Source organism: Stomoxys calcitrans, chromosome 1 (assembly GCF_963082655.1).
Source record: "Stomoxys calcitrans chromosome 1, idStoCalc2.1, whole genome shotgun sequence".
Taxonomy (NCBI): domain Eukaryota; kingdom Metazoa; phylum Arthropoda; class Insecta; order Diptera; family Muscidae; genus Stomoxys; species Stomoxys calcitrans.
The window spans coordinates 141,390,374-141,412,585 of record NC_081552.1 but is presented as its reverse complement, the minus strand read 5'-3'; the positions used below and the strand labels follow the sequence as shown (position 1 = coordinate 141,412,585).

The window sequence follows — 22,212 nt, the reverse complement described above, 5'->3', positions numbered from 1 at the left end:
AGGCAAGATTGATGAGATTGTAGATTTTATGAGTCGGAAGAGCATATCGGTCGCAGCGATCCAGGAGACAAAGCTGACTAACACCTGCAGCTTGCACAGTTGTCACGGCTACAATGTGCTACGTAAGGATCGCTCAAGGAATGGAGGTGGGGGATTGGCCTTCGTTATACACCATTCCGTGCAGTATAGACCTATCTCGCCTGCGATTGACGCTAGTGACCCATACATGGAATGTATGGGGGTAGCAGTCAGGTCCGGTACTGCCGAGATAGAGATATACAACGTGTATATACCGCCGGTTGGTAGCTGTGTCCCGATTAATGGCCAGGCCTACAGCCCCGACATTAGTGGGTTGCTATCTGGCCATAGTCGTCTGGTTCTGGGGGATTTTAATGCACATCACTCGTCATGGCATTCTCCCCTAGGTAACGACCAGCGTGGCATAGCTTTGGCAGAGCAGATAGATAGCTCCACGTTTTGCACGGTGAATGAGGATGCCCCCACTAGGATTACGAGGAGGTGCAGCAGCTCGCCAGACATCTCAATCGCATCCCCTGATCTCCTGAGTGACGTATCCTGGCAAGCCGTCATCTCTTTGGGGTCAGACCACCTCCCCATAATCCTCACCATCGACCGACCACCCGACTTCATAACCTCTGAGCGCCGGACGTTCATCAATTACAAGAAGGCCAATTGGACTGGCTTCAGAGAGTATACCAATCGCCGCTTCAATGAACTGCCACCCCCCTCTGATGTGCTTGTGGCCGAGAGGAAATTCCGAGACATCATCAACGCAGCAGCCGCTCGCTTTATACCAGCCGGTCGAATACCCCAAGTGCGACCCAATTTCCCGGCGCAAGCAGTGGTACTCGCAGACGAGCGTGATGGGATTCGTGCTATGGACCCCGCTAACCCCAGAATCAGCGAGCTGAATCTGGAAATAAACAGGGTAGTCAACGAACATTAGCGGAATTTGTGGCTGGAACACTTGGAGCAATGTAACTTAGGCACCGGTGCAGGCAAATTGTGGGCCACTGTTAAATCTCTCTCGAACCCCGGTAGACGGGACGACAGGACCTCAGCCACTTTTGGCGAGTTAACCGTGACTGATCCGAAGAGATGCGCCAGGTTGTTCAACCGTCAATTTATTGTGCATCCCGAGAGAGACAGGGCAAAGAGGAGAGCCATTCGCCGTATTCGTGGTCTCCGAGCCGATGAACAGCCATCACAATTTACCGTGGGCGAAGTTACGAATGTCATCCGTGGCGCCAAACCTTCCAAGGCGTTGGGCCCCGACGCAATCTCTACATTGATGCTGAAGAATCTGGATTTACCTGGAGTTGAGTACCTTACCACAGTCCTTAACCTGTCATTGAACACTCTTATAGTTCCCGATGTCTGGAAAATGGGCAGAGTGATCCCGCTACTGAAGCCTGGTAAGGACCCGAGTTTGGGGGAGTCGTACAGACCGATCTCCCTTCTCTCACCAGTGGCTAAGACGCTTGAGGCATTACTCCTCCCGAGCCTCGTAGGAGAATTTCCATTCGCCGAGAATCAACACGGATTTCGGAGACTGCACAGCACAACAACAGCTTTGCATGCCATCACCACACACATTTGCCGTGGCTTCAATCAACCCAGGCCATGTGGTAGGACGGTCCTCGTGGCACTGGACCTATCGAAGGCATTCGACACGGTCAGCCATGCCAAATTATTTGAGGACATCGCCAACACGTCCCTCCAGCCAGGCCTGAAACGTTGGGTCGCGAATTATCTGTGTGGCCGCCAGTCATTTGTGGAATTTAGGGATAAGAAGTCAAAACACCGTAGAGTGAAACAGGGAGTTCCTCAAGGTGGGGTGATATCTCCGGCTCTGTTTAACCTCTACCTATCCTCCATCCCACCTCCTCCAGACGGCATAGAGATCGTATCATATGCGGACGACTGTACGATCATGGCATCAGGCCCCCCACCCATTGATGACATCTGCGATAGGTTGAACGTCTACCTCAACGAGCTTGCCTCATATTTCGCTGCAAGAAATCTGAAGATATCCGCCACCAAATCTTCAGCCACACTGTTCACTACAAATACGCGTGAGGTGAATTCTGAGCTGACTGTGATGGTCGATGGAGAAATGATTCCGACCATCAAGTGTCCCAAAATACTTGGCGTCACATTTGACAGCTCCTACACTTTCTCCCTACATGCCACAGCAATCTGCAATAAAGTCAAAAGTAGAAACAAGATCCTCAAGTCACTCGCTGGCAGCACTTGGGGTGCAGACAAAGAAACCTTGTTGACCACGTACAAAGCAATTGGCCGGTCTGTGGTAAGTTATGCAGCGCCAGTGTGGTCACGTCAACTTTGTGACACGCAGTGGAATAATATTCAGATCTGTCAGAATGCCGCCCTCCGAACTGCGACGGGCTGTCTCCTTAGTTCTCATGTGGACCACCTCCATCAGGAGACAAAGATCCTACCAGTGCGAAGACATAACTACATGCTGTCTAAGCAATACCTTCTGGGCTGTTATCGCAGAAATCATCCAAATCATCATCTTGTGGATAGATACCCACCGCCCAGAAGACTTAAGGTTGATCTACACGATCTAGAGCGTGAGGTCCTTGGAGAACGACCGCCACCCATTGCACCCGAAGAAATCGACCTCCCCCGGCAAACCAGAGTGGTTCTGGCTCAATTACGTTCCGGCAGATGCAGCCGCCTCAATTCCCACAGAGCTAGGATTGATGCCGACGTGCAAGATGTATGTCCCGATTGTAACCAGGGACCGCACGATACACGTCACCTGTTTAACTGCCCGGCCAGACCCACTCGACTCAGACCCAGATCCCTGTGGACGCACCCCATCTTAGTCGCGGAGTTCCTGGGTCTTGACACTCAACAGAATCAAGCAGACGAAAGATAGTACACAATAAACTGCTACAACAACAACAACAACAACAAATAATTAAATTTTTTCACAAAATTTCATTGCGATTTGGTCTTTAAAAAAATTGCATTAATCCATTAACGACGAAAAATACCCAAGAATAGAGCTGCCTTAGAAAAATTCTAGCTTGAGAGAGTATTTTGCTGAAATTTAATTCATAAAAAAATCATTAAAATGTAGTCTTTAGAAAAACTGTTATTGAAATATTTTTATACCCTCCACCATAGGATGGAGGTATACTAATTTCGTCCTTCTGTTTGTAACATATCGAAATATGCCTCTAAGATCCCATAAAGTATACATATTCTTGATCGTCATGACATTCTAAGTCGATCTAGCCATGTCCGTCCGTCTGTCTGTCCGTTCGTCTGTCGAAAACACGCTAACTTTCGAAGGAGTAAAGTTAGCCGCTTGAAATATTGCAAGAATACTTCATATTAGTGTATTCGGTTGGGATTGTAAATGGTTCATAGGTCTTGATTTGACTGAAATTTTGCAAGCGGAGTTTTGGTATCACTTCCAACAACTGTGCTAAGCATGGTTTAAATCGGTTCATAACCTGAAATAGCTGCCATATAAACCGATCTTGGATTATGACTTCTTAAGACGCTGGAGGGCGCAATTCTCATCCAATTTGGCTGAAATTTTGCACGAGGTGTTTTGTTATGACTTTCAACAACTACGCAAATCGGTTCATAAGTATGGCGCAAATCGATTCATAACCTGGTATAGCTGCCTATAAGAAGTAAAATAGAGAGATCGATTTATATGGGAGCTGTATCGGGCTATAGACCGATTGAGACCATACTAAACCCCGTATTGATGGTCATGAGAGGAACCGTCATACAAAATTTCAGGCAAATCGGATAGGAATTGCGACCTCTAGAAGCCCAAGAAGTCAAGTGCCCAGATCTGTTTATAAAGGGTGATTTTTTTGAGGTTAGGATTTTCATGCATTAGTATTTGACAGATCGCGTGGGATTTCAGACATGGTGTCAAAGAGAAAGATGCTCAGTATGCTTTGACATTTCATCATGAATAGACTTACTAACGAGCAACGCTTGCAAATCATTGAATTTTATTACCAAAATCAGTGTTCGGTTCGAAATGTGTTCATTCACCGTTCAGCGATGAGGCTCATTTCTGGTTGAATGGCTACGTAAATAAGCAAAATTGCCGCATTTGGAGTGAAGAGCAACCAGAAGCCGTTCAAGAACTGCCCATGCATCCCGAAAAATGCACTGTTTGGTGTGGTTTGTACGCTGGTGGAATCATTGGACCGTATTTTTTCAAAGATGCTGTTGGACGCAACGTTACGGTGAATGAACACATTTCGAACCGAACACTGATTTTGGTAATAAAATTCAATGATTTGCAAGCGTTGCTCGTTAGTAAGTCTATTCATGATGAAATGTCAAAGCATACTGAGCATCTTTCTCTTTGACACCATGTCTGAAATCCCACGTGATCTGTCAAATACTAATGCATGAAAATCCTAACCTCAAAAAAATCACCCTTTATGACAGCTATATCAGGTTATGAACCGATTTAAACCATACTTGGCACAGTTATTGGATATCATAACAAAATACTTCGTGCAAAAATTCATTCAAAACGGATAAGAATTGCGCCCTCTAGAAGCTCAAGAAGTCAAAACCCAAGATCGGTTTATATGACAGCTATATCAGGTTATGGACCGATTTGAACCATACTTGGCATAGTTGTTGGATATCATAACAAAACACGTCGTGCAAAATTTCATTCCAATCGGATAAGAATTGCGCACTCTAGAGGCTCAAGAAGTCAAGACCCAAGATCGGTTTATATGGCAGCTATATCAAAACATGGACCGATATGGCCCAATTACAATACCAACCGACCTACACTAATAAGAAGTATTTGTGCACAATTTCAAACGGCTAGCTTTACTCCTTCGGAAGTTTGCGTGCTTTCGACAGACAGACGCACGGACAGGGGTCTCAGACGAATATTTCGAGTAGTTACAAACAGAATGACGAAATTAGTATACCCCCCATCCTATGGTGGAGGGTATAAAAAGATGCCTGTAATAAATTTATACACAAATTAAAATTGACAGAAAGACAGACTGACAGACGGACTTAGCTAAATCGAATCAGAATGTGATTCTGAGTCGATCGGTATGCTTGGTAATCTCGCTTCCTTGTACGACAGTAGTGGTGTAGGGTATAAATATATTCAAAACTTGCACCCGGTTTTTCAATAAGCTCAGCTTTCGAATAGTTTGAAAGTCTGTACTCAGAAACGTAGTACAAAACAACTTTTAAGTATTTTAAAATTGATTAGTATAATAAACTTAAATCAGTCTGGACTAAATAACCCATTTGCAACGGCCAACGACCTACATCATTAAGAAGTATTTATCAACCAGTAAGGAATGTCAAAAGTCGGACGGTGCCGACTGTATAATACCCTACACCTACCCTATAAGTACAAAGTGGGAGCTGTATCCAATTTTGATGGAGCTCTGCGGATGTTTCCAGATGGGCTATAAAACAGTCAGTATCAAATTTTGAGCAAATATGTTCAAACTGTAATAACAACGATTGACAAATGAAAGTCGGGAGAAATACATTTATGGTAGCTAAATATATCTTAATATGGACCGATTTCTATGAAATTCAACAGTAATGTCGAGAGTCTAGAGGAAATCCTGTCAAATTTTGACCGACTCGGTTAATGACCAAATTATTGCAATATTAGTCCAAATCGAAAGAACATATATATAGGAGCTATTTCCAAACGTATGTGCCAAATGTGAAAACGATCAGATGAAAATTGCGAACTGTAGTTACAAATTAACATGGACGGGCAGACAGACGGACATAACCTAATCGAATCGGAAAGAGATTCTGATTCGATCGGTATACTTATAAATTAGTGTATCTCTCTTCCTTCTCGGAGTTGTAAAAAAAAAACAAATGCAATTTAAAATATGCTGTACCACAGTGGTGGTGTAGGGTACACAAATTTCATGCGGATAGCCTTATTCGTTCGAATTCTAACATGATTTTGGCTATTTATTGGACGAATGGATCACCCCATAGGAATTTCGTCGTCCTACCGAGCATCTTGCCTACTCCCTTAAATCGGACTTCGTCGATCAGAAAGGCTTCGGGTTAACCAAGTTTATCTACGGCAGTTCTCTGGCCTTCACTGCTGTCTGCCCTTTCTTTCCTCCTTACTCCGTTATGGCCCGACACCCAAACGATGCGGATTGTGCCATCCTCAGAGAAGGAGTTAATCTTCTTCTTACCCTGCTAGACTGTTCGTGACCCTACCGTCCTGGTTGTTATTGCCCTTATGGCCACCACACCACCTCACGCATTCCGTGATCGCCCGGATCTCCGCCCGCAGGACCGTATTATGGTCAGGCAGTCTAAAACAGATCTCAGTCCCTGGGTTCTCAATGTAGACCCCAGGCCCACTCAGTCTCCTAGCTTTGATCTATCCGTGTAACATGATCTTCCAGATGGCAATACTAGGGTTCCGTCAGTCCAAGATAGTGCCGCTAGCAGCAGTTTCCGATCGGAAACCTCTTCCCTTCCTTCCAGGTTTCCTATCGTCGGCTCGATTATACCGCGAGCTCGATTACCATCACCTTAAGTTTCATAGCCGCAGTAGCTGCCTCACATTTAATCTGTATGTCAATGGGTCGAATATCTAGAATAGTCTCCAGTGCCCTAGTGGGCGTGGTCCGCATCGCCCCGCCTATGCCAAGACAACATGTTCTCTGAATTTGTTGTACGGTCTACTGAGGCGTAAGTAATTATTGGTCTAATCATGCTTCTGTAGAGCCTATAGAGTGGACAATCCTCGGACTCAGGCCCCATTTCGTGTCTACGGCCCGTCAGTACGCTCTTGAATGTGACACTCCCAATTAAGTTTCCTATCCAAGATCACCCTTAAGTATTTGACCTTGTCAGATTTCGAAATCGTTTTATTGAGGTGGTGCTGCAACCAATTGGCTCACCTTCGTTTTCCTCGTGAACAGATTGAGTTAGGAAAAAGTTAATCTAATAAAATTGGATTGGTGTAAAATTGGTGGTAAAGTTCGGCCGGGCCGAATCTTGGGAACCCAGCACCATGGATTCTGCTAAATATATATATAAAAAAAATTTAAGTTGAAATGCATAATTTTATTCTACACACCAAACTTCTGTCAAAGTTACTGAAAATCGTAACAGAACACCGCATGTAAACCTCAGTCAAATCGGACAAAAATGGCGGCTTCTACATATACAGGAAGTCAAATCGGGAGATCGGTTGATACGAAAGCTATATTAGGTTATAGACCGATTGGACCGTACTTATCACATTTGTTGGAAGTCATAGCCAAACACTACATGCAAAATTTCAGCCAAATCGGACAAAAATTGCGGGTTCCAGGCGCTCACGAAGTCAAATCGGGGGATCGGTTTATATGGGAGCTATATCAGGTTATAGACCGATTTAGACCGCACTTGTTACAGTTGTTGGAAGTCATTACGGAAGACTACGTGCAAAATTTCAGACGAATCGGATGAAAATTGAGGCTTCCAGGGGCTCAGGAATTCGGGTGATCGGTTTATTTGGGAGCTATATCAGGTTATAGACTGATTTTGATAACAGAACACCATTTGCAAAATTTCAGTCAAATGGAACAAAAATTGCGGCTTCCAGAGGCTCAAGAAATCAAATCGGGAGATCAGTTTATATGGGGGCTAAATCCAAATCTGATACGATATGGCCCATTTGGTATCCCCAATGACCTTCAATAATAGTAAGTTTCTGTGCCAAATTTCAAGCGGCTAGCTTTTCGCGTTCGACCGCTATCGACATTTCGACAGACGGACGGACATGGCTAGATCGACTCGAAAATGTCGAGACTAACCAGAATATATATACTTCATGGGGTCTTAGACGAATATTTTGAGGTGTTGCAAACAGAATGACTAGATTAGTTCACCCCCATCATATGGTGGAGGGTATAAAAATTAAGTGCTCGGAGTCAACTCCGGAGTCTGAGTCGAGCAATCTTCCCGGAGTCGGAGTCGAGTAAAAATTGCTCGACTCCGCAGCCCTGGTAAAAACTTTGTTTGATTTATATCGAACTTTCTCCAGGATCGCACTATACGAGGTGTTGTAGATAGGTTCTCCTCTGATGAATACAGTTTAACCGCAGGTGTGCCACATCTATTGAGTCAGACTTCGAACCCAGCTACTCATTTGCAGATGACAGCAATCTTTGCCATTCATTCGACCATAGGCCGACTTTCCGAGAAATTTGAGACAGGAGTCGAATTATAGGTCAGGTCTGAGGGGAGTAGAATAAACATATTAGATCTTGATCTTAATGAACGGAAGACGGAGGGCTGTTTGTTGTCTCACGAACGTCAATATCTGTCGACGGTGTGAGTATTGAGAGACCAAAAATTCTTGATGTTCTGGGCATGAGTATACAATGTCAGTTGGTCGCAACAAGTATTCGAAGTGTCGGAAGATGCATCCAAGTGTTTGGGTTCTCTTAAGCGGTACTAGAACAACTTCACTTCATCTGATCTTCTTAACACCTATACTACCTACATCTGGACGAAAATGGCATATAAATCGCCTGAATAGTGTTGTGCTCCGAGGACATGCTTGGAGCTACGGTATCCAACTCTATTGTTCCACTTGAACACCGTCCGAATGTGGGTTGCATGGCACAGTTCTATCGTGGTGTGTGTTTGTTCGTGATTGGCCAGCTGAGCAGACAATGCGCAACAGATATAATTCCTTTTCGCGCGTACTGATCGCATGTGAAATCGACTTCCGGGTCTTTCCCACCGACTATGACATCCAGAAATTTAAGACGAATGCCAGTAAAAAATACTAGGCCCGCTTTCCCCCTCCCATTCCTAACTTTCCATCCGCCAACACAATGCATCTGCATATACTAGGTCTGTTTGCGCAATTTTCCAGTAAAAATGTGCAGAAGACTAAGAATAGCCGTTAATATCTTTTGCTATTTATTCGAACATTTGCTGGTTTTCATAAAACTGCTGTTCGGTGCTGCAAATTACTGCAGGGAAAAACCTCCAGTAGCATATTGCAAACCCTCAATTACCAAACTTTCAACATTTTGCGTGCTCTCACGCACTCTCTCGCTCTCTTCTGCTGGCAAATAAAGTACGGGAAAGACTTCCAGTAACAATTTGTGCAAATTTCCACACATTTTTGAGTACACGAACACACTTTCTATAGGGGACATCCTCTGCGTGTTGGTAAAAAAAAGTCGTTTTGTTATTTTAAAGCAGAATTTTAAAAAATAATTATCATTCGATTAAAATTGGATTAGCTGATGGCACTTGCATTGGTTACAATAGTTGAACAAACGGCGAGTGTTGCTCGTTAATTGCTGGAAGTCGTTCTCGTCAAAATCAACTCAAATGTTTATTTTCTTAAATAATTATCAAAAATGCTTTTAAAACTTTATTTTTTTACCTAACGTGTATTATTCATAGGCCTTGAGACATATTGGACCGGCTGCAATGGTGGCTGACCATCGGGCCCTCTGGTTGCGCCTTAGTAAATTGACCCGTGATACTGGAACGGCAACCTGCTATACTTTTACTTTCCTAAATTTATATTTATTCTTCATCATCACTTTGTCAATTTATGGATTGATGTCCCAATTATCCGAGGGGTTTGGTGTCAAGGACATTGGTTTGGCTATTACCGCCTTGTGGAATATTTGCTTGCTATTCTTTATCTGCGATCAGGCGCACAACGCATCGTTTAATGTGCGAACGAATTTCCAGAAAAAACTGTTGATGGTGGAGCTAAATTGGATGAATTCTGACGCACAGACGGAAATTAACATGTTTTTGCGGGCCACTGAAATGAATCCGTCAAATATAAATTGTGGTGGATTTTTTGATGTCAATCGCAATCTTTTCAAGGGGGTGAGTTTATTTGAAACCTTTTGAAGTTTTCAGCGAAATAATAAAATATTGTTATCAATATGTTTGCCATTCATTTGCGTCCACGGCAACAGCTTCTCACAACTATGGTGACATATCTGGTAGTGTTGTTGCAGTTCCAAATCAGCATCCCCAATGTTATACCTAATTCCAATCCAAATATGACTTTAATCGAAGCCATCACAATGATGATGTCTGGCGAGGATTACAGTGGAGAAAATGATGATGTTACAACCACAACAATGATGACTACGCGAGCAACAACGACAGCGCGAACACCTGCACGAGGTCGAAATGGCTGAGTTATCTGGATGTGGCTTTGTAATCAATGTCTTTGTAACTTTTATTCACATATTGGTATTCAAATATAAAATAAACACATAGATGCATTCTAATGGTCGATGAGCTATTTTTCAGATTGACTAAAGGACAACATGTGGAAACTTATCTATATACACATGATGTTTGGATATTTGTTCGTTATCGTTGTAGCCATGGTATATTGTAAAGAACTAAAGCATGTGAATAAGAACGAAGAAACATCAAGTACGCATTTGAAGTATTGTATTTAGTTAAGAGTTGTAAGGGTGTGAAGTTCAGTTGTTAGTTATAGTTGTTTCGAACCTGGAATGTGTGAGAAAGAAACACAAATTTGGGAATTTTAGGTGGATTTTAAAAAATTTTACACTTAAAGAGAGCTTAAAGCGAGAAAAATCCGCTACATATGGTCTCACTTCTAAAGCTTCATTTGTACTGCTTTGAATTGACATACAATTTTGGAGAAAAAAAAATGAAAGGCATTTTCGGGCATTTCTAGAAAAGATTTAAACAGAAATCATAACGAAATCGATATATTTTGGTTTTTTATGTTGGGCATATGAACCCCAGATTGGACATTTCTGGAAAAATTTTTTTCAAGACTTAAGGTAAGGGGGAGTACTATTCCACCCTGTGATCATCTTTCACCGTAGCTGAAACACACACCCCCAAAATAGAGGCCTACATTTTTATAAACATTGGGGCCACATTTTGGACGTTTCTGGAGGAGCTTAACACAGAAAAGTAGCCTTCAAATAAAAGTCCAAAGAGAGCAGCATCCGCCAATATATTGATGTTGGCTGAACTCGTTATAGAAATCGAAATATTTAAATTTTCTTGAATGCGAACCTCAGTTTGGACATCTCTGGAAGGAATTTTTTCAAAATTTTAGTATGTATTGAAAGGAAAGGGACAGTAGGGAGGAAGATAGACAATTGTCGTACTTGGATACGATTATTAGAAATTAAAAACCTATGGCCTCCGGGAGACTGATAAATTGCAATTCAAAACATCCCCGGAGTGTAATAATAAACACAGCAACAAATTTTATTCGAAAAGTATATGACATTAACGATACAAGTTTGCAAGAAGAAAACGAAGAAAAAATAAAGGATATATTGAAGGTAAACGATTTTCCAAATACAATCATATTCGATCTGATTAGACAAGTGAAAACACACAACAACCATAGAACCAAAGAAAGGGAACCAAAAACAAGTAAAAAGGCGTTAAGTTCGGCCGGGCCGAACTTTGAATACCCACCATCTCGGGCATATATGTAAACCACATTTCGTCAAAATCCGGTGAAAAATGCACACACTATGCCCCATAGCAGCTATATCGAAATATGTTTTGATTTGGACCAAATACTAATAATTACAAGTCATTGTTCAATTGTGTATAACAAAATATCGGTCTTTTTAGTAGCTATATCTAAAAATAAACCAATCTGAACCCTATCCGACACGGAAGTCGAAAAGCCTAATATTAGTCACTGTGTCAAATTTCAGTAAAATCGGATTATAAATACGCCTTTTATGGGGCCAACACTTTAAATCGAGATATCGGTATATGTGGCAGTTATATCCAAATCCAAACCGATTTATGCCAAGTTGCAATTGGGCCCAATTGAAAAAGGATGCCGAAGGGCCTTACATAACTCACTGTCCCAAATTTTGGCAAAACCGGACAATAAATGCGCCTTTTATGGGCCTAAGACCTTAAATCGAGAGATCGGTCTATATGGCAGCTATATCCAAATCTGGACCGATCTGGGCCAAATTGAAGAAGGACGTCGAAGGGCCTAACACAACTCACTGTCCCAAATTGGAGATATAATCAAATATAAACCGATATCGTATCCGATTTGGTTGAAATTGGCCCCGCCGAACTTAGCACGCTTTTACTTGCTTTTCAATTCAAAATGTAATACGATAAAATTGTTCTGGGTAGTTTTTACACCACTCGAAAAATAAGTTTCTTACTTACTATTGGCTTAGATGTATGCCCAAAGTGGCATGGGGCGGATTAATATGTGCACCCTCTTTTCAACCTAACCTAACTTCTATATATATATCTCCCTAGAACAATTTGTTTATCTAGTATCAAATAAGTTTTATTGAAGGCCATATAGCCATGATTGACAAATATTCACATTTTACGAGGTGTTTTGATGGCTAGGCAACCTTTTATGACTTGAACCGCATTTTTATATCCACCATCGAAGGATGGGGGTATATTCATGTTGTCATTCCGTTTGCAACACATCGAAATATCCATTTCCGACCCTATAAAGTATATATGTTCTTGATCAGCGTAAAAATCTAAGACGATCTAGACATGTCCGTCCGTCAGTTGAAATCACGCTACAGTCTTTAAAAATAGAGATATTGAGCTGAAATTTTGCACAGATTCCTTTTTTGTCCATAAGCAGGTTAAGTTCGAAGATGGGTTATATCGGACTATATCTTGATATAGCCCCCATATAGAACGATCCGCTGATTTAGGGTCTTAGGCCCATAAAAGCTAAATTTTTTATCCGATTTTGCTGAAATTTGGGGCAGTGAGTTGTGTTAGGCCCTTCGACATCTCTCTACAATTTGGTCCAGATCGGTTCAGATTTGGATATAGCTGTCATACAGACCGATTTCTTAATTTATGGTTTTGGGCCCATAAAATGCTCATTTATTGTCCGATGTCGCCGAAATTTGGGACAGTGAGTTAAGTTAAGCCCCTTGACATTCTTCTGCAATGTCGCTCTGATCGGTCCAGATTTGGATATAGCTGCCATATAGACCGATATCTAGGTTTTAGGTTTTGGGGCCAAAAAAGACGCATTTATTGTCCGATGTCGCTGAAATTTGAGATAGTGAGTTTGGTTAGGCTCTTCGACATTTTTATGCTACTTGGGCCAAATCGGTCCAGATTTGGATATAGCTGCCATGTAGACCGATATCTCGATTTAAAGTCTTGGCCCCATAAAAGGCGCATTTATAATCCGATTTCACTGAAATTTGACACAGTGACTTATGTTAGACTTTTCGACATCCGTGTCGTATATAGTTCAGATCGGTTTATTTTTAGATATAGTTAGTGTACTTATTAGTATTTGGTCCAAATCGGAACATATTTTGATATAATACATAAGGTATGATGATATGATATGGTACATAAGGTATGAAGTTTTCACCGAATTTTGATGAAAGGTGGTTTACATATATACCCGAGGTGGTGGGTCTCCAAAGTTCGACCCGGTCGAACTTAACGCCTTTTGACTTGTCAATACTGTATTCGTAATATACTCAGGAATACCTTTTATTTGAGTCCCATATTGTCATGATCCCATATTATCATGAGCCGCCTCAAATGATAATATGTCATTTTGAGGCGGCTTCCTTCGTAATTATATTCAATTTTAAATCTTCGATAAACATATTCGTACTCTACTCTCCTTTCATTAGAGTCCCATATAGTCCCGATCGGTCCACTTTGGTTTTTGGCGGTACTTTTGGGCCGATTTTGGGCTGGGACGGCTCCCAAGGTACTGGGAACCAATCTTTTTTTTCACGTAACCAACACGCAGGGGATGTCCCCTATATACAGTGCATTGCGTTGGCAATCAGGAAAGTTTAAGGTTGGAGTGGGGAAAGAGGGAGTAGTGTATTGATATTCGTCTTAAATTTCTGAACGTCAATGTCGGTGGCATAGACACTAGCCGGAAGTCAATTGCACATACGAATGGTTCGGACGAAAAATTCATTTTCTCCGTAATGCATGGTTCGGTCGACTGGCCAAATAATTACAAACGGGTGTGTGTTCCTGGCAAGTCTTGTATTCCTGGTGAACATCCTAACGTTAGGAATAAGAAGACGAATATCCCTGGAACACACGCCATGAAAATAACGATAGAGCAATACAACGCTACCCACATTCCGACGATGTTCAAGAGAAGCAATAGAGTTGGATACCCTACTGTCCCAAATCAACACCATCGCTCTCCGTTGAACCCGGTCAAGTAGCTCCAAGGGTGATTTTCGAGCTCCTGCCCCTATATGAGAGTTATATTCCGTCCTCGGCCTGATGTAGGTAGTATAAATATTGAGTAGATCAGAAGAGGTGAAATATTTTTTGCACCGTTTAAGAAAGCCCAAACACTTGAATGCTTCTTTCGACATTCGAATACGTGTTTTGACCAGCGGACATCACATTGTATCTTCATGCCCAGAACATCAAGAGTATCTGACTGTTCAATATCTATACCGTCGATAGATATCAACGATTGTGGTGGGTCAGTGAATCGCTTGTGAGACAAGAAACAGCACTGCGTCTTCTGTGCGTTAAAGTCTACTCTGTTCATTCTACTCAACTCGGAAATGGCCAACAAATCCTGGGACAGCGTCTCATTCATAATGCGCCTCCTGTTCACAATTTCTTTAATCTTTAATATCATATTCCTACTCTACTACCATTGGAATCCTATATTGCAACGATCGGTCCACTTTTTATTTTGGGTGGTACTCTTGGAATAACGCCTTAGGTATTTGACATCAGACATCAAGGAGTAAATTTTTATGTCAGATTTGTACTTAACTTTTAAATACCTCTCATTTGATACCCATATTGCCTAAAGCGGTAAAAGTGTCTTGTTGGGTTGTGCCTTTGGTGGTGCCTCCGCTAGACTTATGGTGACGTTTTAATGGCAAGTTCGTACTCTACTCTTAAATACCTTCCATTTGATACCCATATTGTCTGAATGGTTAAACATGTCCGTTCGGGTGTGTTTTGGGATGGGGCGTCCCCCCAGGTTATTTGACCCCAAAATTGTATACCAATTTCGTTTTTTTTGGGGTTCCATAAGGTGGGCGCTCAATATACAATATAGGACTCAAATAAACAGTGTTTTGGGCCTTAGCGTCGGCGGGACCGATCCTCTCCTCCAAATATAAACAACACAAAACTGTCATGTAGGACGACTGAGAGTGCATTGTACACACATGAAAGGACGTGTCAGAGGGCAATCCCCCTCCCACTTTCCTACCCAATAAAAGGAATTAAAAACAATATATGAAGGCCGATCAGGATAGAATAGAACTGCAATAAAAGGTCTTTGGTAGTGGAGTACACATTTTTCTCTCAAATTGGGTTAGACACATGAGAACCTACGGATGTTTAAAAATGTGCTATCCCAAGTGATAGTTTTGATTTCGTACGTAGATAAGTAATACACAAAAAAGTTAATTTGTGTGGATCTGAATATCTTAATAGCCATCTTCAAAATGCTTGACATTATGGGGATAAAACAAAATCGTGCTCTAGCACAATGCTGATATTATTTCAGGGTCCGCCCCCTAAAAAGGAATTTGAGAGTAAAGCACGATGGTGATATTTTTAAGGGCTAAGTGCGTGGGTGGCTGCTTCATTTCCTACATACACTTCAAACTATGGCAAAAAGGGGCTTAAATCTGATATCTGTTATATCGCTAAGTGTTTTAGGGACGCCTCACCTCATAAACTCCCCCTAAACCACATATATATACCTCACCACCAATATGTAGCTCAAATGTGGTTTTTGGGAGTATCCACGTTCGGGTCAAAGGGTTTGGCTACTCCAATATACCACCAAATTCAAGAGAATAAGTAGATATAACATCCAAATTTTAATTGGCGGGCCCCCCACAAGCCCTATTTTCAAAAACGCCAGATCTGGGAGATGGGTGGGGCGATTTAAGCAAAATTTAGTTTGTTTATAATAACTCAAAAACAGAAACTTTTTATCCATATATAGGGTGAGATATCTACGAGGGCCACGCCACCTCCAAAGCCCGCCAAATGGAAATATAAACCAATAATGATGATATGGGGCTCCAATGAAAAGTATATGATACCATAGCACGAATCTGATATATGACGGTTAACCTCACCCCCAAATATACCCCCATACAGGACATATTTACCGACCATAGCAATATAAGGCTCAAATGAGAACACCAATATCATATAAACATTGCGGCGAAATACCTGAAAGGCAGTACTAGCACCGCCAAGCAGGACTTGCCAGTATAGGGCTCAGATAAAATGAGAGTTTGGAAGAAGGCCTGTGCATACATGTAAAGAAATGTTACACAAAAATATAGACGGTGAACAAGTAAAACATGTAACTATAGTTAAAATTTTTTCCTAACGAAATTTTAATAATTAACTGTGGTAAATTCTTGTTTTCTGTTTCATGTAAAAAAGGGCCCCCGAAGAAGATCATCGATTATATATATAAAAAAGGCGTTCAGTTCGGCCGGGCCGAACTTTGGATACCCACCACCTCGGGTATACATGTTAAACACCTCTCATCAAAATCCGGTGAAAATTGCATACCTTATGTCCCATAGCAGCTACATCGAAATATGATCCAATCTGGACCAAATACTAATAAGTACAAGTCATTATTCAATTGTGTATAACAAAATATTAGTCTTTTTAGCAGCGTTATCTAAAAATAAACCGATCTGAACCATATGGATATCGAAAACCCTATCATAAGTTAATGTGTCAAATTTCAGGCCAAGACTTTAAATCGAGATATGGGTCTATATGGCAGCTATATGCAAATCTTGATCGATCTAGACCAAATTTCAGATATATGTGGAGGGGCTTTACTTAATTACCTGTCCCAAATTTCGGCAACATCGGACAATATATGCGCCTTTTATGGGCCTAGAACATTAAATCGAGAGATAGGTCTATATGGCAGCTATATCCAATTCTGGACCGGTCTGAGTGAAATTGAAGAAGGATGTGGAAGGGCCTAACACGACTCACTGTCCCAAATTGCGGCGACATCGGACAATAAATGCGCTTTTTATGGCCCAAAAACCTAAAACCGAGAGATCGGTCTATATCACAGCTATATCCAAATCTGGACTGATCTATCCCATAATGCAGAAGTATGTGAAGGGGCTTAACCTTACTCACTGTCTCAAATTTCGGCGACATCGGACAATAAATGTGGCTTTTATGGGCCCAAGACCCTAAATTAGAAGACCGGTCTGTATGGCAGCTATATCCAAATCTGGACCGATCTGAGCCAAATTGACGAAGGATATCGAAGGGCCTAACACAATTCACTGTCCCAAATTTCAGCAAAATCGGATAACAAATGTGGCCCTTATGGGCCTAAGACCCCAAATCGGAGGATCGGTATATATGGCAGCTATATCCAAATCTGGAGTGATCGAAGGACCTAATACAACTCACTGTCCCAAATTTCAGCAAAATCGGATAATACATGTGGCTTTTATTGGCCTAAGACCTTAAATCGGAGGATCGGTCTATATGGGTCGGTCTAACCTGCTTATGAACAAAAAAAGAATCTGTGTGAAGTTTCAGCTCAATATCTCTATTTTTGAAGACTGTAGCGTGATTTCAACAGACAGATGGGCGGCCACGGTTAGATGGTCTTAGATTTTTACGATGATCAAGAATATATATACTTTATACGGTCGGAAATGGATATTTCGATGTGTTGCAAACGGAATGACAAAATGAATATACCCCCATCCTTCGGTGGTGGGTATAAAAAAATGTTAAGTTAAAGCTTGTGCTTTTTTAAGTTGCACATAACTAAATTTTGGAATATTTATGAACTAATTTTTTTACAAATTTATATTCAACTTGAAGAAAGTCGATTTAAGGATGGTTGAATTGAAAACAATGAATCTTTTACCATGAGTTAATGAATGCGTTGTCTGCCAAAATAATATTTTACTTAATGAAAAAAATTTTGGTTTAGTAAAATAACTTACCAAATTCATGTTTATGAACTATTTGCAACTAACTAAAGATGTGTAAAATTTAATTAACACTTGCAATTTTTTCTTATTCTATGCAAAATTTAACCATTAAACCATATATTAAAATTGACTAACTTAATTGGAATAAGTTTTGTTTTAATTATTTCTAAGAACCAGTTTTAACTGAGTGTGGTAACAATTTGGTTAACTATGACAAGTATTTGAAAATTAAAATGTATTTTTGTCATATCAACATTTTTATTGTTGTATGAACAATTCAAACTAATTGACAACGAAATTAATTGTATTAACTCTGACCACAGTTTTTTCTGTGTTATTAACTTAACTTTTGTTAGCTCAATGTTGAAGGGATGTTGAGTGTCGTAGCGTCTGATATGCTAACCTAGAAGCCATTGTGGCCTCTCCTGGAGAATAGAGAATGAAAATTTGTGGACTTGGTGTGAATGTATGCTGAGAGGGAATTTTTAATACATTTCAATTTGTAATAGGCTCCTTCGTTTATTCGAGTTTAACACTGCTTTATTTTTAAGGATATATTCATTTGATATTTATTCGATACATTCACATTGTATGTGTAATTGCTAAGTGCATTGACTACTGCTGGATCGCCGAAACCCATCGGATGGATGGATCGAAAGATTACTGTTTGTTGCTGTTGGTTCGTGTTCATAGTTAAAATATCTGCATACGTATCAACTAACGTACGAATACTTTCTAACGCACACACACACGCACACAATTGCAAGTAAATGTATATACGACAGCTTGTGGTGCATGTGTTGTACAATCAGCTATAGCTATCTAATTATTATATTTAATGTTGACTTAATTCAAATATCACACCATAATTCAATTTCCACATGTATGCTTTAGCCAGTGGTTGCCAAGTCGTTGTGTATGTCACCTTCGCTCGTCTAAATAAATTGGGCAACCCCCTTAATAACAAACATTCTGTTTGAAATGTAGTATTAATTAAAGTTGGTACTGTGTGGACAACATGCCATCCAGATCAATAATTGCCGTCAGGGGCTTCGGACAATATGTGCTTATATCCATTACTACCCAGGTACATGTTCTCACGCCGGAAGTGGAACGGCACCTGGAAAAGTTAAACGGTCATAGGGTGGACTTAATTCTTAGTATGTATTTATTAGACTCGCGGACTCGTTGTAGTACTTACAGATCCTGGTGGTGGACAGGGTATGGCGACTGTTGCTATTTCTCGCAATTTATTCATTAAGCGTATGCTATGGTAGTAACAGTAGATGATGTACCACATCGATGCATCACTCAATAGTACGGCCCCCGACATCAAGACTGAAAGGTGAATGTGTTTTTACAAATGTGAGCATATGGCCAATGTCAACTTACAGAAGCAAACTTTTCCGATTGTGTGTTCGACAAATTCACAGCCAGAAACCCAGAAAATGACAACACATCCTGCCACGAAGAAAAGGAATTGCAACACCAACCAAAGCAGCACAAATTCCTCACGGCTCTTGTAAATTCCTATTAGCAAACCTACCGCACTCAGCAAGTATACCGAGGAGCAACACACCAATATAGACGCAAAAACACGTGATGTCATGGTCACATCACTGGCCAAGTGGAATCGTAGTCGATTTAAAATCAAATCCGGCAAGCTGTAGTAGGCATTCTCCCGCTGGTCCTCCATGTCAGCAATAGCTCTGGAGTTGGCCTCCTCGATGTGAATATAGGCCAAAATTACGATGAACAGTAGTATAATCGCAATAAACTGAAATTAAAGGCCGACTCATGAGAAACTGCTCGTAAATAAATCTCAAGTACTAAGCACTTACGAATTGATTTATGCAGATGAGGACAGCCGACAGGCGGATATGTTTCGGTCTAATCGGCGACTTCAGCAGATTGACTAAGCGCTCCACACATCCTGGTTGGGTTTGCTGTGGCAGCAACATTGTTCTGTTCCGGGTTCCAAGGACCCAGAAAATTTTCTTTTTGCGGATATTACTTAACAACCTTTGGGCAAAATGCGTATGTGTTGTGGAAAACCTACCTATGTCGATGCCGTTGTGCTTGTTTAATCAATACAGCGGCGAATTTGTGATGGTTAGGGTTTTCCTTTTACGGCAAGACTTGCTACGCAGCACGTGAGTAGACAGACCGCTCTCACACATCAATGCACAAAAGAACACAAAATAGCAAAACACCCCCTTTCATAACTGTGGTGGCAATGAAACAACAAAAGCTTTTATTGGTTTGTCTGAGCGAAAGCTCGACGGCAAGTGAGTACCATCACGTATACTTTATACTTAAAGCTGGGTATGCACCTCTGGCGAAATTTTCGGCTGCAGCCAAGACATTTATGTCGCCACTGAAAAATAGTTGTGTAGAATACAAGATGGCGTCAAACATCGATTATAATTTTGGTCGAATTTTAATTAATTTTGGCTAATAAAGTACATATGTACTAAAATTAATCGTTCTTATTTGCTTAAAAACTTAATTTCATATTGCATGGGCCTATCAAAACATTCGTTTTCATTCGTAATTGCAAGAAAAACTTCGCTAATGCCTATTATGTCACCCTGTTACGAAGAGAAGATATTATTTGAGCTGTGAACCTGCAAACGAAAGTTTCGGTAGTGGTATCGGCAATGAAAATTTCGCTTAGGATATGTAAATGCATGTTTTTGGTAAAGCTGGGTATGCATCTCTGGCGAAATTTTCGGCTGCAGCCATGAATTTATGTCGGCGCTGAAAAATAGTTGTGTAGAATACAAGATGGCGACAAACATCGATTTAAAATTTTGGAATTTGAATGATTTTTGGTTAATAAAGTACATATGTGCTGTCGTTTTTACCATTTTTATTTGCATATAACTTTATTTAATGTTGAATGAAGCTTTTTAAACCTAAATTTTCATTCGTAGTTGCAAGAAAAAATTCGACAATGCCTATTACGTCACCCTGTTATGCAGAGAAATTTGATTTGATCTGTATACCTGCAAGCGAGATTTTCGGTAACGGTATCGGTACCGGTAACGAAAATTTCGTTTATTTCTTATGGCAACAAAAATTTTGCTGCGCTTAAATCGGGGAAATTTGGCGAAATTTTCGTTTGCAGCCAAGATATTTATGTCGCCACTGAAAAATAGTTGTGCAGAATACTATACGCAAAAAAATATTAAGTTCGGGAAATTTTTACGACTAACAAAATACTTTTAGCACGAAGTTTTGCTTTTATTGTGTTACCTTCCGCTTCAGCATATCAAACGTTAACCATAATCGTAGTATTATAGCTCGTTTACATCTAAATTTTTATGATCTGGATTTAACTAAATCCAAAAACAAATTCTATCCGTTGACACTGCTACGTTTTGCAGATTTAAGTGACATACACAAGCGTACATGCGTATACATGAATGTGCATATGACACACAACCATATACAATTCTTGAAAGTAGTTGCGTATTTTTGTACTTCTGTCGATTATTCAGCCATGAAATCGGGTTTATTTGGGATTTAAAAATAAATCCTTTAAAAATGCGGTCTATATTTGTATGGATTTAGCACTTAAATCTGGAAAAGGCAATAAACACGGATTTAGTGGCGTACTTTTATTGAAAGCAACTAACTTTGTTTATTGTGAACCCTTTAGCAGCTTCGTCTACGGTAAAAGGGTCTTCCTTTTGTTGCAAAACCAAAAACTCTATAATTGCAAAAGTGCTTCAATAGCCGCAAACGATTATTCGTGTACCCGACCAATAATTATTCTCTTGTGTCTCTCATGCTAGAGATAAAAGGCGTGTATTTGAGCTTATAGACCAGTGGTTGGCAAAAATATTCACACTATTGCACATAAATTTGTACTCACAAAGAAAATAATACCCAGCAGGCCCATTGGCTTGCAACTAATTGCAATTATGTGCTCGTCACTGGTATTGACACATTATCACACACAACATTTTGTCCCTTTTTTTGGTTTTGACTGAGCAAAGAGCAGCTCGGATGAGTGCGAATGGTAAACTCGCTCGGATGAGTGCGAATGGCAAATTCGGAAAGTATAAATTTTTAAAGCTTCGGTACAAAAAATGCTGGTACGTCCAGCAACACACAAATGGCTGCCCGGTACAAGAAACCCAACAAGAATTTCTAAGGCACATACATT

At 40.7% G+C, this 22,212-nt stretch overlaps 2 protein-coding genes across 2 annotated transcripts in view; one reads left to right on the top strand and one right to left on the bottom strand.

The window, feature by feature from the left end:
* Nucleotides 1-10,331, top strand: part of LOC106092993 (gustatory and odorant receptor 63a) — an 82,899-nt gene extending 72,568 nt beyond the window's left edge. Inside the window, exons 6-7 of the mRNA XM_059369778.1 lie at nucleotides 9,478-9,918; nucleotides 10,011-10,331. Coding sequence (XP_059225761.1) covers nucleotides 9,478-9,918; nucleotides 10,011-10,238 — 669 coding nt within the window. The 3' untranslated portion in view covers nucleotides 10,239-10,331. The remainder of the gene's footprint in view (nucleotides 1-9,477; nucleotides 9,919-10,010) is intronic.
* An 8,206-nt stretch (nucleotides 10,332-18,537) lies between these two features.
* Nucleotides 18,538-20,231, bottom strand: LOC106093196 (uncharacterized). Its single transcript, XM_013260212.2, has 4 exons — nucleotides 19,880-20,231; nucleotides 19,431-19,815; nucleotides 19,240-19,376; nucleotides 18,538-19,158 (listed from the first exon to the last, which is right to left on the bottom strand). Exons 1-4 carry the CDS (start codon nucleotides 19,997-19,999, stop codon nucleotides 19,069-19,071), a joined length of 732 nt encoding a protein of 243 aa, XP_013115666.1. The 5' UTR covers nucleotides 20,000-20,231; the 3' UTR covers nucleotides 18,538-19,068.
* Nucleotides 20,232-22,212: the final 1,981 nt, after the last annotated feature.